Source organism: Drosophila miranda, chromosome XL (genome assembly GCF_003369915.1).
Source record: "Drosophila miranda strain MSH22 chromosome XL, D.miranda_PacBio2.1, whole genome shotgun sequence".
Classification (NCBI taxonomy): domain Eukaryota; kingdom Metazoa; phylum Arthropoda; class Insecta; order Diptera; family Drosophilidae; genus Drosophila; species Drosophila miranda.
Genome location: NC_046673.1, coordinates 17173677 through 17187305, shown reverse-complemented (window position 1 = coordinate 17187305; position 13629 = coordinate 17173677). Strand labels below are relative to the sequence as shown.

The 13629-nt window shown below is 46.8% G+C and overlaps 3 protein-coding genes across 4 annotated transcripts; 2 read left to right on the top strand and 1 right to left on the bottom strand.

Annotated features, from left to right (window-relative positions):
- Window positions 1–307: 307 nt before the first annotated feature.
- On the top strand, window positions 308–7983 carry LOC108162325 (chloride intracellular channel exc-4). 2 transcript variants are annotated; one of them, XM_017297131.2, is made up of 4 exons: window positions 308–645; window positions 6363–6872; window positions 6937–7047; window positions 7107–7983. In XM_017297131.2, exons 1-4 carry the CDS (start codon window positions 553–555, stop codon window positions 7182–7184), a joined length of 792 nt encoding a protein of 263 aa, XP_017152620.1. In that variant the 5' UTR covers window positions 308–552; the 3' UTR covers window positions 7185–7983. The 2 variants fall into 2 exon arrangements, with proteins under 2 accessions (XP_017152620.1, XP_017152540.1); XM_017297051.2 differs by lacking the exon at window positions 308–645 and adding an exon at window positions 5763–5909.
- A 422-nt stretch (window positions 7984–8405) lies between these two features.
- LOC108162246 (nucleoside diphosphate-linked moiety X motif 8) lies at window positions 8406–9736 on the bottom strand. The gene is made up of 2 exons (XM_017296929.2): window positions 9243–9736; window positions 8406–9159 (listed from the first exon to the last, which is right to left on the bottom strand). The coding sequence occupies exons 1-2, from the start codon at window positions 9620–9622 to the stop codon at window positions 8607–8609; spliced, it is 933 nt and encodes a 310-aa protein (XP_017152418.1). The 5' UTR covers window positions 9623–9736; the 3' UTR covers window positions 8406–8606.
- Window positions 9737–9861: 125 nt separating this feature from the next.
- Window positions 9862–13551, top strand: LOC108160579 (AP-1 complex subunit beta-1). Its single transcript, XM_017294705.2, has 3 exons — window positions 9862–9954; window positions 10245–11705; window positions 11781–13551. The coding sequence occupies exons 2-3, from the start codon at window positions 10281–10283 to the stop codon at window positions 13128–13130; spliced, it is 2775 nt and encodes a 924-aa protein (XP_017150194.1). The 5' UTR covers window positions 9862–9954; window positions 10245–10280; the 3' UTR covers window positions 13131–13551.
- Window positions 13552–13629: the final 78 nt, after the last annotated feature.

Sequence of the window (13629 nt, the reverse complement as noted above, 5' to 3'; positions counted from 1 at the left end):
TTACGACGCATTCCATACCCACTTACGTTGCCACTGTTTTTTGTTGACCTTTTTTGTTAAGACCTTGCTGCAGTTAAAATGGGAGTACTTAAAAATAGCCAATCTTGTAGAGAATTTATTCATCAATGGCCTAAAATTATATGGGCAAAGCAAAGGGTTTTATTCGACAGAATATCAAAATTGAGGAATATGTAAAACAGAACATGAGTTCGTCAGTATATTTACGGTATATTTTCATAATGAGACGGTATATTTTGTTATATTTTTGAGGGTCTATCGATAAATGTGGTCGCAAAACTGGTGCGCACCAATTTTTTTTTTGACTTTGACACAAAACATACACCGAGTGCGAGATAAACTTTCAGCAATTATATATTTTACTTTGCTGCGGTGACTGTGTATTCTGTGATTGTGTGTCTGTGTACAGATATTAGCAAATATAAAAATTAGCACAACAAGAGCGAAAAGGAAAAACACACACACGTACGCACCCCGTCACGCGGATAAACCTTTCCACAAAACGCTGCAAAAGAGAAGAATAAGGAGCCAACCATGTCCGCCGCCGACGTCGAGCCGCAGTCGCAGCAGGAGACGACAAACGGCAGCAGCAAATTCGATGTTCCCGAGATAGAACTGATCATCAAGGTGGGTTTTCCTTTGGTCATATTTGCATGTCATGCACTCATGTGTATGTGTATGTGTTTAGCTGGGTTGGATTTTCATTTCCATGCCACAAAGTGAAAATGCAGCGCTGTCAGCGGCAGCAGCAGCAGCGTCGGCGTCGCGTCTACGCCAGCATAAATGCAAAAAGCACAAAGACAAAAAGAACGGTGTGTCAAGGTGTATTATATTTGAATGAGGTGATGAAGTCCCCGCTCTTCCCCCCACCAAGTATGTTTTTTTTTTTTTTGCCCAACTATGTCTCGCACTCCTTGTGGGACGCGGCTAATACAATATAAAGCAAAATGGGTAAACTATTGTACGAGTGCTCTTTGGAAATGCGTCACGTTGAATAAATACACCTTGGAAATGCTGTTTCTGCTACTTATGTTTCCCCCTCTGCTCTTCTGCCGAGTGAGCGTGTGTGTGTCACATGAAACAGAATTGTATATTCATTATGTCCCATTTCATTTCTTCTTTTGGGTTTTATTTGCCTTTTGGTCAGAGCCCAGAGCCAGAGCCAGAGCTTCTCCCCCTTTATCATCAGCCATCTCTTGCACGCCCCCCCTTTTATGTGTTGTTTTTTGTGGTTTCTAAGCATCGCCAAAACCGGTTTCCTTCTCTCCCTATCATCAGCACACACACATACACCATGGTCTGGCCTGTGTATTAGTGTATGCGTGTAAGTGTGGATCGTAACGTATTTCTGTGCGGTTCTATTCTTATCTCCTTCTTGAAAAACTCTTAATCATACTTCCCATTTGCGCCAATTGCTTAACAAAATGCTGACACAAGTCTCCACCGCTTGGCTTCCTTTTATCTTTGACTGATTTCTAAATTTCTTGGGGGCATACGTCATGCATGCCTTGCCGTCGCATCATGGCCCATGGGCCCGCGTTATTTGCCAAAGTAATTTGTGATTGTTTTCGGAACACACTTTGGATTGTTGATTCTATTGGTAAGCCCTCTTCTGCCTCTGCCGGCTGCTCCTCCAACCAACCAAAAACAACCATCCATCAGGCCATCCCACGCCACGGGGCCGCACCTCTCGGAAAGTCTTATAGTGCATGACTAATTCTCCGCCAGGTCCGAAACCCAGCCCTAGTTCCAGGCCCAGTCGCAGTCACATTTCCTGCCCCAATACCAATACCAATCGCAATCCCAATGCAATGAGCAATAGCCCACTCCCTTTTCCTGTTGCCAGAGAAAGTGGATATGAGGCGCGCACCTGTTGACTGTGGACTAGAGGGGAGGACCAGCACTTTTCCAGCGAGCAGCCGAGAAGCATCTTTGACATAACCAACACGAAAAGCGCATTGGCACATGGAAAAACCATTTCCATTTACAGCAAAAAATAAAAGTGAAAGTTCAATTTCAGAGCGGGAAGGAAAGCAGTGGAAGTCGGAGCTGAGCTGAGCTAGCTGAGTAGATGGGTTGATGGTAGATGGTGGCATGCCTCTCTGTTCCGCGCGTGCAGGCAACAAACAAACACAAATGGTTTTGTTGTTTCCACAGAGGGACAAAGCGCGGTGCGGTGAGCAGGGAAAGCAGCTAACAAAACAATCATTGAACGCTAAACAGGTTTTTCTCGTGTGCACTTTTCCGCCTCCCTCCTCTTCGCGCCAAAGCCAAAGCCAAAGGCAAAGGCAAAGCCTCCTCGTGCAGAAGTCGGAGTGGAGTCATCGCCCACGCGAGATCTCAAGAGATGCCCCAAATTGGCATCGAATCAAAACAAAAGAAAAATAAATACGTACATATGTATGTATGTATTTCCCTTTCCTAAACGATTCCGATTTGAAACGATCCTTTCATACATAGTATGTGTGTATGTATGTATGTTTTCACGATCCACTTAAACTAATTTAAGGCCATTTTCGTTGAGGGGCCCTTTTACAACGCCAACAATTGTCTATGTTGAGGAAAATGCGCTTCTTTGTTGCCACTTAAAGCGAAGAGAGAAACTGAAGCTGCAGCACGCATCCCATATACAGCGGAGGTCAATACAAACTATTAAGAAATCTACCAAAGCAAATTTCATACATACATACATATGTTTATTTGCAAAGATATAATAACAAAATAAATCTCCATGAATGAGCTGTTGCTAATTTGAGGCAAAACGTTCTAGAACTGGCCTAGAATTTTGGCCACAACTGTATGTGGTACCCAATCGAATGTGTGTGTGTGTGTGTGGGGGGGGGGGGGGGTGTGGGTGTGTGCATGCTGAGATGACAGTTGAACCAACTGATTTGTTGTCTTCCTCACGCCTCCACGTGCTGTCAGTAAATGTACACACACACACACACACACACATGCATATGCATGCAGAAAACACGCAAATGTTTACATCGTCTCCTCCTACTCCGCCCTCGCCTTAACTGTTGTTGCTTCTGCTTCTCCGCCACCACCACTTCCACCCTCACAGATTGCTTCTCCTCACTCCGCCTTCATAGGTCCCGCTTCCCCGCCACCCATTGACAGTTGATCTGTTTCTTTTTGCAATTGTGGATGGCGTGTGGATTTCATTGACAAACGACTGTTATTGTTATACCCTTGCGGGAGGGTATCTCTCTATTACAATGTCTACTACATATGTCTCCAAAGATGGAGAGCTGGCATTTATAAATTATGTTCGATTTCGTTTAAGTGAAACTTAATTGTAGGCTAATTAGATATTGATTAAACTAATCAAACGATCGATATTCGAGGGAGTAAACGTTGCGGTCCCGCCAAATCAATATTTTCTGTGGTCTGTTGCCTCGTGAATTATTTTGTTTAAATCAATTACTTGGACGCCTTGCGTTTCTGGAATGTTCTGAAATAAATTCTCCAAATTGATTACCGGCCAGAGAGAAGCGGGTGGGGAGACCGATTAGCCCATTAACAATTTGTGGGCGGAAGGTGGAGTATGCAAGTGTGAAGCTCACGTTTGTAGCACACCCAACCAAATATCAGCCATGCACCCACCACCCCCGTTCCCCGTTCACCCCTGGGCTCGTCACTTAGTGTTGATTATATTTTGTTTGTATTTTTTTTGGCCATTACTTCATCACGGAGGCTTCCGCCCGTGCTTGATAAGATATCAAATATATGTACATATGTACATACATATCTGCCACATGTGCTTGTATGTGGCCCAAAAAGAATCGGTGAAATCGGTACAATCGCCCGTTGTGGCATGTGAAGAAGCTCTCCTCAAGGCTGACATATGTATGTATGTATTTATGCCCCCCTCAGTCCCAGTCCCAGTCCCCACTCCCATTCGCACTTCCATCCCCATGAGGATCGTCATCATCTGAAAACGGAATGATTGCGTTCTGCAGCTGTCGGCGAACCGGTTCCAAAAATAAAGCCACGCAGAGGCAGACGGGGTGCCCGGTGCCCGATGCCCGATGCCGCCAACAACTATTTAATTTCGTTTTTATTTATGATTTGTTGTTGCTGTTTGTATTTTATTTGAGTTTACTTTAGTTTTGTATTTTTTTTTTTTTTTTTTTTTTTTTTTGCTTTGGGGTTTATCTTATCGCTCCACAAATTTACAATTGAAAGAAACGGAATAACTGCCGGCAAACCAATATAATGGGAATGTGCTCGATAGACAAGAGACGGAGACATAAACCCTTCCTTGCTGATTTGGAATGTCTCAATCGACAGTCGGGATGATACAATTTAATGTCGGAATAGAGTAGCGAGCAACTAGACCTTAGACCATATCGTAAGCTGTTAAGATAGCATTTAATATGTGGCAATTCTTGAGAAATATAGAGATAGTATCGGTGTGGGCTTTATTCACAATATCAAGCAGAGAAGATGGCCTGTCCATCATCAAAAGTTTCTCTGGGACAAATTTATAGCCTGGAGACCTATGGTATCGGGTATAAATCTTATCTCTCTCATCGGGTTTACCCTCTATTCCTATTCCGGGAAATTGTTTGAATTGTTTGTAGTGGAATGTAAGCTCTTCCTGTTGAGATGGTTGCTGCACAGTTACTATTATTTGGACCTCAACTGCATGTGGAACCTACACATACATATGTATGATTGGCAGCACACACACACACACACATTCATAAATTATGTATTTCCAACGAAAAATTTGTTCAAAAATCTACAGTTTTTATTGGCAAGAGGTACGGTTGTGTGTGTGTGTGTGTGTGTGTGTATGTGTGTGGATTTTATTAGCCAGAAGTGCCATATATGTACATATGCATGTGTGGATGTGGATGTGCATGTGTGTGCATGTGAATGGCACTTGACATTTGCTAACTACTTTTGGTGTTGTTTTTCTGCTGCCGTGCCGTGCCGTCTCTTCTCTCTCGTCATTTCTATTTTGAAAGCGTCAAATTGCAGCAGAGGCAGCAGCACCCCGCAAGATTGCCCGATTGTCTGACTGACTGGCTGACTGACTGACTGACCTTTGGCGTTGCCACACATTTATTGTACAATTTGCGATTTTTGCAATTCATATTGCGAACACTGATGGAGAGCAAAGCAAAGCCAAAGCCAAAGCCACAGCAAATGGCAAATGAGGCTAAAAATAAGATACAGCAAATAAATGCCCCGCATGTAATCCGGGTCATTCGGTACATTCCCGATGGATGGGGAAGCGTGTGTATCGCATCCAGCAAGCACAGTTAATAACATACTCTACTCTGCTTTGTTGGTGTATAACAAAACAAAAAAAAATATATAAGAAGCAATAATGAAAAATAAGCACCGTTTAAGCACCAAAGCGAAATTGATACGAAAAACCCACTTCTTGCTGCGCTCCCACAGCGCCATTGTTTTGTTGTTGCGGTTGATTATGCTGCTGGGGGGGAGGGGGCTGTGGGGCCGGGGGCCATGTGGGTTGAGGCCTATTAAGCCATTAACTTACAGGGCAAACGCTAATTAACTAGATATCAGGAATTATAATTTAATTGTTTGGGAATTCAGGCGTTAAGTATTTGTCGGAGCGAGCCTAACGCGTTCCCAATTATCGATAGCGGGCTTTCTTTTAATCGGATGCTGGAGAGGATTCAATAGCCATGTAGGCGGGGCTTCCAGAGCTTTTCGTTTGCTCCGTTGTGGCGGGGGTATTGTTCTCCAATCAACTGCTGTGTAAAAGGCAAACAGGAATGCTGAATGCTTATCTAACGCACACATTGATTGCCATTGAAGTTAAGCCGGCTGTCGACAGTAAACGGCAAAGGCAACGGGCAACGGCAACGGGCAACAGCAACAACGGGAAAGGCAGTGGAAATCAACAAGTAAACCTCTCGCGCGCACATTGCCATCTGATGTGATGATGATGTCATCGTCGTCATTTGGATGTACATGTGTGGCCGCTGCTGGCCTTGGCAGTGCATCAAGAACAAGGCTCTGGCTCTAGGCTCGGGCCCACCTCCACTTCCTGCCCGATTCGGACGAAAGCAAAGTCGAAGGCGAAGAAGAGCCGCCTCCAATTACTCATTCTGCCAGTGTCAGAGCTCTGATCATGATGTGATGATGTCACATGACTGAAATTATGTTGTTTCATTTGGGCTGGAAACTTTATTTGATTTATTTATCGGTAATTGGCGGCACGCGAAGCCACCGACCGACCCCATCATTATGCAAGCTAAATTCCCATTAGGCAGACAGCTGATTGCCACGAAAAACATTTGACCCACATTAACTAATTGTTAATTGTTGTGTGTTTTCCATTTTCTCATTTTGCACAGGCCTCCACCATCGATGGACGCCGCAAGGGTGCCTGCCTGTTCTGTCAGGAGTACTTCATGGACCTTTATCTGCTGGCCGAGCTAAAGACAATCAGCCTGAAGGTGACCACAGTGGACATGCAGAAGCCGCCGCCAGATTTCCGCACCAATTTCGAGGCGACGCATCCGCCCATCCTGATTGACAGCGGCCTAGCCATACTGGAGAACGAGAAGATCGAGCGTCACATTATGAAGAATATACCCGGCGGCTACAATCTGTTCGTGCAGGACAAGGAGGTGGCCACTCTGATCGAGAACCTGTATGTGAAGTTGAAGCTGATGCTGGTGAAGAAGGACGATGCCAAGAACAATGCCCTCTTGTCGCACCTCAAGAAGATCAACGACCATTTGGCCAATCGCAATACACGCTTCCTTACGGGCGACACCATGTGCTGCTTCGACTGTGAGCTGATGCCCCGTCTCCAGCACATCCGTGTGGCTGGCAAATACTTTGTGGAGTTTGAGATACCAGTAAGTGCAAAACGAAACGAAACACTAAGTAGTCCTAATGATCTCCTCTCCTTCTTCCGCACAGACGCACTTGACAGCGCTGTGGCGTTACATGTACCACATGTATCAGCTGGATGCCTTTACACAATCGTGCCCGGCCGACCAGGACATTATCAATCACTATAAGCTGCAACAGGTGGGTTTGCTCTATTTATGATTTATTTATGTTTACTGATTCAACTCGCCTTCGCGCAGAGTCTCAAAATGAAGAAGCACGAGGAGCTGGAGACGCCCACGTTTACCACATCCATTCCAATTGATATATCGGAGTAAATTTCCTATAAAAAGCAGCACACGCAGCGCAGCAGCAGTAGCAGTAGCAGCCCCCAAATATACATCATATGTATACAAAACAAATAATTCATATTTTTGACAACTTCACAACTAAACCCCCGATGTGCAAACGTGCACCCGAATGTAGCGACAACCAGGTCTTATAAATTATTGTATACTACAACTACAACTATACATACATATATATACAACACACCTATACACCAATACTCGTGTATAGAGAGTAAATAGCAAAATCATAACAAGTGTTCTTTAGCAGCCGCGTTGCCTTTCTTCAGCTATGCTTGATTCAAACACCATCCAGCCGTCTGCGGCGGTGTATTTTTGTTTAATTAATTAATGAACTCCATATTTGTGTTTGACATGCAAATATCCATACATATACATATATTATACGATAGCTCGATACGCAATTAATGGCTTATCCAATGGCATTGTATAGGCCACTACCACTACCACCCCCACCCGGTCTTGGCCCATATATTTACAAATATTTTTTTTATTATTTGATTTTACTTTAAACTTTGTATTCAGCAAGGAGCTTTTCAATTAAAATTTTTTTTTGTGTGTGAAATGGAGAAAAAAATGTGCATTTTTTCCGCCTAAATTATGATTTTTTGATTATTATTTTTTTGTTTGTTTCTTGCTCCCTGGCGCCCGTTGCCATTTTGTTCGCTTTTAACTTGTATTTTAATATTTTATAACATAAAAAAAAAAAAACAAAAGGCAAATGAAAAGAGGAAATGAGTATTTTTTGTATTTAAGAGAAAATTACAAATAAAAAAAAAACAAAAAAAAACGAAACACAAAAAGACAAAATCAAAATGGTGTTATTTTTATGTAATCAATTTTACTAAATAACCCTGGAGGCTGGAGAAGCCCCAGTCCCCAAGTAGATCCGCTCAATCAATATCCTGTTTCTGCTGTCCAAAGGAGAGGGCCTTCCTCTAAGCGGTACCTGCACGTCCACCGGCGTCCCAGCCGCATCAGGAACCAGAGAACGCAACGGATTGTGCACACAGAGTGCTAACGTTTTGATTTTGTCTAGTGTTCAGTACGTGAATAAGGTCGGAGTACCAGTACAAATTTCTTAGCCAAGTGGATGAGAAGCTGCCAAGAGTCTTAGATATTGGACGTTTGCGTCATCTAGGTACATATTCGAGTGTTATTGCAGACAAAGTTGAAATAGAGTAAGGGCTATTTCGCTTATAATGTAAAAATCAACAACAGTTTTATTAAATTTTACAAACAAGTCTGTACATAACAAGAAACAGAAGAGAACACGAGCTTTTTGGCGGATGATTGATTTAATCGAAACAGTCACCAGTGTCTAAGCCATTTCGGGGTTCAACCAATTCAATTTCAATTGAGTGGAAGCCCTAGTCCGGGTTCCGTTCCCAACTAGCTAGCCATTGATGGGTCCGAATGATGATGCCCTGGTTTTGGGGGAATTTTGAAGGGACGCACAAATTTGATATTCGTCTTGAGGGACTCGGGCAGCAGGCTCGGGGGCAGCAGACAGTGCAGGAAGACGTGGGTCAGGTAGCCAGTGATGCCCCAGATGCGGTAGTGATCAACCACGAAGACGGGGCCACTGTAGCCGCTACGAAATTGCGTGTGCCGCGCTGCCTTGGGTGCCATCAATGCGTTCAGCGGTATGCTGAATACTTCCTCCACCTCTTCCCAGTTCAGACGCAGCTCCGACATGTGAAAGTCGGGCACAACGCCGACCACAGGCACAATGGCAGAGGTTCGGGGCAAATATAGGGGCTTTGCTTCCCCCCACACCTGAATGCGATCGCGAGAGAGCCCAATTTCCTCTTCAGTCTCGCGCAGGGCACAGTCCACATAGCTCGCGTCGCTCTCGTCCCGCTTACCGCCCGGAAAGGAGATCTGGAAGCTGTGACTACGCAAGTGCCGGGAGCGGCGTGTATAAAGCAGCGAGATCTCGTCGCTGAAAGGAGTAAGAGAACGGCAAACGTAGTTGGAGCCACCTCTTCCGACCGAGTACATACACACGTCTGTGCCGCCACTTACGTGCCCCGTTCCTGGCAAAGAGCTATGAGCACGGAGGCCGACAGCTTTTCGCGCATATTGGGTGTCAAGGATTTAGGTCGGGGAAAGGCCGGCAGATTGCGCATCTTCTTCATGCATCGCTCTTGCTGCTCTGTCGACAGAAGGGCCGCATAGTCGTCGGGGCTCAACAGCTGCGGACCTGTTCGTTGGGAGGCAACAGTCGCGGAGGAACTGAGGTGGCACATTGGTGTCCTCAGCAGAAGTGGCATCCGCTGGCGCGTCGAGTGTACAGTGGCCAACGACATGGTGTTTTTGTCTTTCAAATCAGGATGGAATGGAAACCCAATAATATTCAAATCGCGAAACCAAAAATGATGTAAACAATATAGCTGAAAAACCATCGATAGATCGACTATTTATTTGTGGCTCACTATCGATGGACTGCTCAATATTTCCGAATTTGAATTTGTAATATTAATTTTGTTTCCTGGTGCTCATCCTGTAATTTCTGGACTTCAAGCATTTCCCGATCAATCTTCAGAAGGTTATCCAGTTTTTTTTGCTTTGGTGGGCGGCCTTCCCAGCGATGAGTCTTATCATTCCTTGCAGCACATACGATATATATCTGAGAGTCAGACCGTACATCTTTTCGACCAATCCGCGGTCACACTGCCGAGCAAAGAAAAAAAGCAAACAATACATTTTTTTGCCCGATAAAAAGCTAGTTTTACAGGTAATGTACGGTGTTAACTCAGAAAATATTGTAATAGATAGAGGAATATACAGGTCTCAGAACAGGGCTTGTATGTGGACGTGTTAAATAGGGTTTATGTTGAATTCGAAAATCAGCTTTGATTTGAGACGTGTTCAAGCTCTGTATCTGTCTGTGGGTGTGCTGGTATGTGTATGTGCGCCTGCTACGCCCCTAGAGGGAAGGAAATGCCGCCGCAATCAATAATACCCTATTTTGTCAGTAGCTCTCTTATTTAGTTTAACGCACGATTTCTTCTTTATATCCCGCAGAAAGATCTACCTAGTCCGTAGAGCAGAGCTGACAAGATGACCGATTCCAAGTATTTCACAACTACCAAAAAGGGCGAAATCTTCGAGCTCAAGTCCGAGCTGAACAATGACAAGAAGGAGAAGAAGAAGGAGGCAGTGAAGAAGGTGATTGCCAGCATGACCGTCGGCAAGGATGTTTCCGCCCTCTTTCCCGATGTCGTTAACTGCATGCAGACCGACAATCTGGAGCTTAAGAAGCTGGTCTACTTGTATCTGATGAACTACGCCAAGTCGCAGCCGGACATGGCCATCATGGCAGTGAATACGTTTGTGAAGGACTGCGAGGACTCCAATCCGCTGATCCGTGCCCTGGCCGTGCGCACGATGGGTTGCATACGGGTGGACAAGATAACCGAGTATCTGTGCGAGCCGCTGCGCAAGTGTCTGAAGGATGAAGATCCCTATGTGCGCAAAACGGCGGCAGTGTGCGTGGCTAAGCTGTACGACATATCGGCCACCATGGTGGAGGACCAGGGCTTCCTCGACCAGCTGAAGGACCTGCTGTCCGACTCCAATCCGATGGTCGTGGCCAATGCGGTGGCTGCCCTCAGCGAAATCAACGAGGCCAGCCAGTCGGGACAGCCGCTGGTAGAGATGAACTCAGTGACCATCAACAAGCTGCTGACGGCCCTCAACGAGTGCACAGAGTGGGGTCAGGTGTTCATCCTGGACTCCCTGGCCAACTACAGCCCCAAAGACGAGCGCGAGGCGCAGTCGATCTGTGAGCGAATCACGCCTCGTTTGGCCCATGCCAACGCTGCCGTGGTGCTCAGTGCCGTCAAGGTTCTGATGAAGCTTCTCGAGATGCTGTCCAGCGACAGTGACTTCTGTGCCACGCTCACCAAGAAGCTGGCCCCGCCCCTGGTGACCCTGCTTTCCTCGGAGCCAGAGGTCCAATACGTGGCCCTTCGCAACATCAACCTTATTGTCCAGAAGCGTCCCGACATCCTCAAGCACGAAATGAAGGTGTTCTTTGTGAAGTACAACGATCCCATCTACGTGAAGCTGGAGAAATTGGACATTATGATTCGTCTGGCCAACCAGAGCAACATTGCCCAGGTGCTCAGCGAACTGAAGGAGTACGCCACCGAGGTGGATGTCGATTTTGTGCGCAAGGCGGTGCGCGCCATCGGTCGTTGTGCCATCAAGGTGGAGCCATCGGCAGAGCGCTGTGTCTCTACCCTGCTCGATCTCATCCAGACGAAGGTCAACTATGTGGTGCAGGAGGCAATTGTCGTCATCAAAGACATCTTCCGCAAGTATCCCAATAAGTACGAGAGCATTATCAGCACCTTGTGCGAGAATCTGGACACCCTGGATGAGCCGGAGGCACGTGCCTCGATGGTCTGGATCATTGGCGAGTATGCCGAGCGCATTGATAACGCAGACGAGCTGCTCGACAGCTTCCTCGAGGGCTTCCAGGTAAAAACTCACACACAGCCTATTCCCCTTTGCAAAACTATCCCTAAATTGAATCTTTGTTTTGGTTGTTTTCAGGATGAGAATGCCCAAGTACAGCTGCAGTTGCTCACGGCTGTGGTGAAGCTCTTCCTTAAGCGTCCATCGGATACCCAAGAGCTGGTGCAGCACGTCCTCTCGCTGGCCACCCAGGATTCGGACAATCCCGATTTGCGCGACCGTGGATTCATCTACTGGCGTCTTCTCTCCACGGACCCGGCCGCCGCCAAGGAAGTTGTGCTGGCGGACAAGCCTCTCATCTCGGAGGAAACGGATCTGCTGGAGCCGACGCTGCTGGACGAGCTCATCTGTCATATCAGCTCGCTGGCCAGCGTGTACCACAAGCCACCAACGGCCTTTGTGGAGGGACGAGGAGCTGGCGTACGTAAATCTCTGCCAAACCGCACGGCTGGAGCCGGCGTAAGCAGCGGGGCAGGAGATCAGCAAGAGCCGGGAGCCGGGTCGGAGGCCATGGTCATACCCAACCAGGAATCGCTGATTGGGGATCTGCTGTCTATGGACATCAATGCCCCCGCCATGCCCGCCGCGCCAACCGCTACAAGCAATGTGGATCTACTAGGCGGTGGCCTGGACATACTGCTGGGTGGCCCACCAGCTGAACCAGCCCCGGGCGGCGCCTCCAGCCTGCTGGGCGACATCTTTGGCCTGGCTGGCACCTCCCTTTCTGTGGGCGTTCAAATCCCGAAAGTCACGTGGCTGCCAGCTGAGAAGGGCAAGGGCCTGGAGATCCAGGGCACTTTCTCCCGCCGCAACGGTGAAGTCTTCATGGACATGACGCTCACCAACAAAGCCATGCAGCCGATGACGAACTTTGCCATCCAGCTGAACAAGAACAGCTTTGGCCTGTCGCCAGCCTCCCCGCTGCAAGCGGTACCCTTGCCACCCAACCAGAGCGCCGAGGTGAGCCTCGCCCTGGGCACCAACGGACCCATCCAGCGCATGGAGCCGCTGAACAACCTTCAGGTGGCGGTGAAGAACAACATTGACATCTTCTACTTTGCCTGCCTGGTGCACGGCAATGTGCTGTTCGCTGAGGACGGGCAGCTGGACAAGCGGGTCTTCCTCAACACCTGGAAGGAGATACCGGCCGCCAACGAGCTGCAGTACAGCCTGAGCGGCGTCATCGGCACCACCGACGGCATCGCCTCCAAGATGACGACCAACAACATCTTCACCATTGCCAAACGCAATGTCGAGGGCCAAGACATGCTCTACCAGTCGCTGAGGCTGACGAACAACATCTGGGTGCTGCTGGAGCTGAAGCTGCAGCCGGGCAATCCCGATGCCACGCTCAGCCTCAAGTCGCGCTCTGTGGAGGTGGCTAACATCATTTTCGCCGCCTACGAGGCCATCATCCGCTCGCCTTAAACTCAAAGCAATCGAAAATCGAAGATATCCATGAGCCACAGAACCGTTTCTTAATGTTTTCTGGAGGTGTTACACTAGATAACACAAGCAAATTGTAGTCTGCGTATTATATTATAGCTACTACTATTATTGCATTGTGTGTATTGGGAGTTCCGAATTGTTCACGCACCTATATACAACAAATTGATATATGTAATACTAATCCTAATGAAAGACGCGAGAAGAAGAAATGTTAATTGTTATGAAACGTTGCATGCTCCGTAGAAACCCAATCCAATCGATGCCGGAGCGTCATTTAGTCGCATTCCAAAATCTACAATAACCCCCACAACAAACCCAATGCATGCATCTATGTATATGTATGTGTCCTAGTAAAAATGTATGACATATGTATAACACTAAATAATCGAAACTTTAATAACCAGTTTTGTTTCATGTCGAGGCAGATGGGGAGATGAATGGTAATTGATTGATCAGTCTGAAGTGGATGCCAATTGGA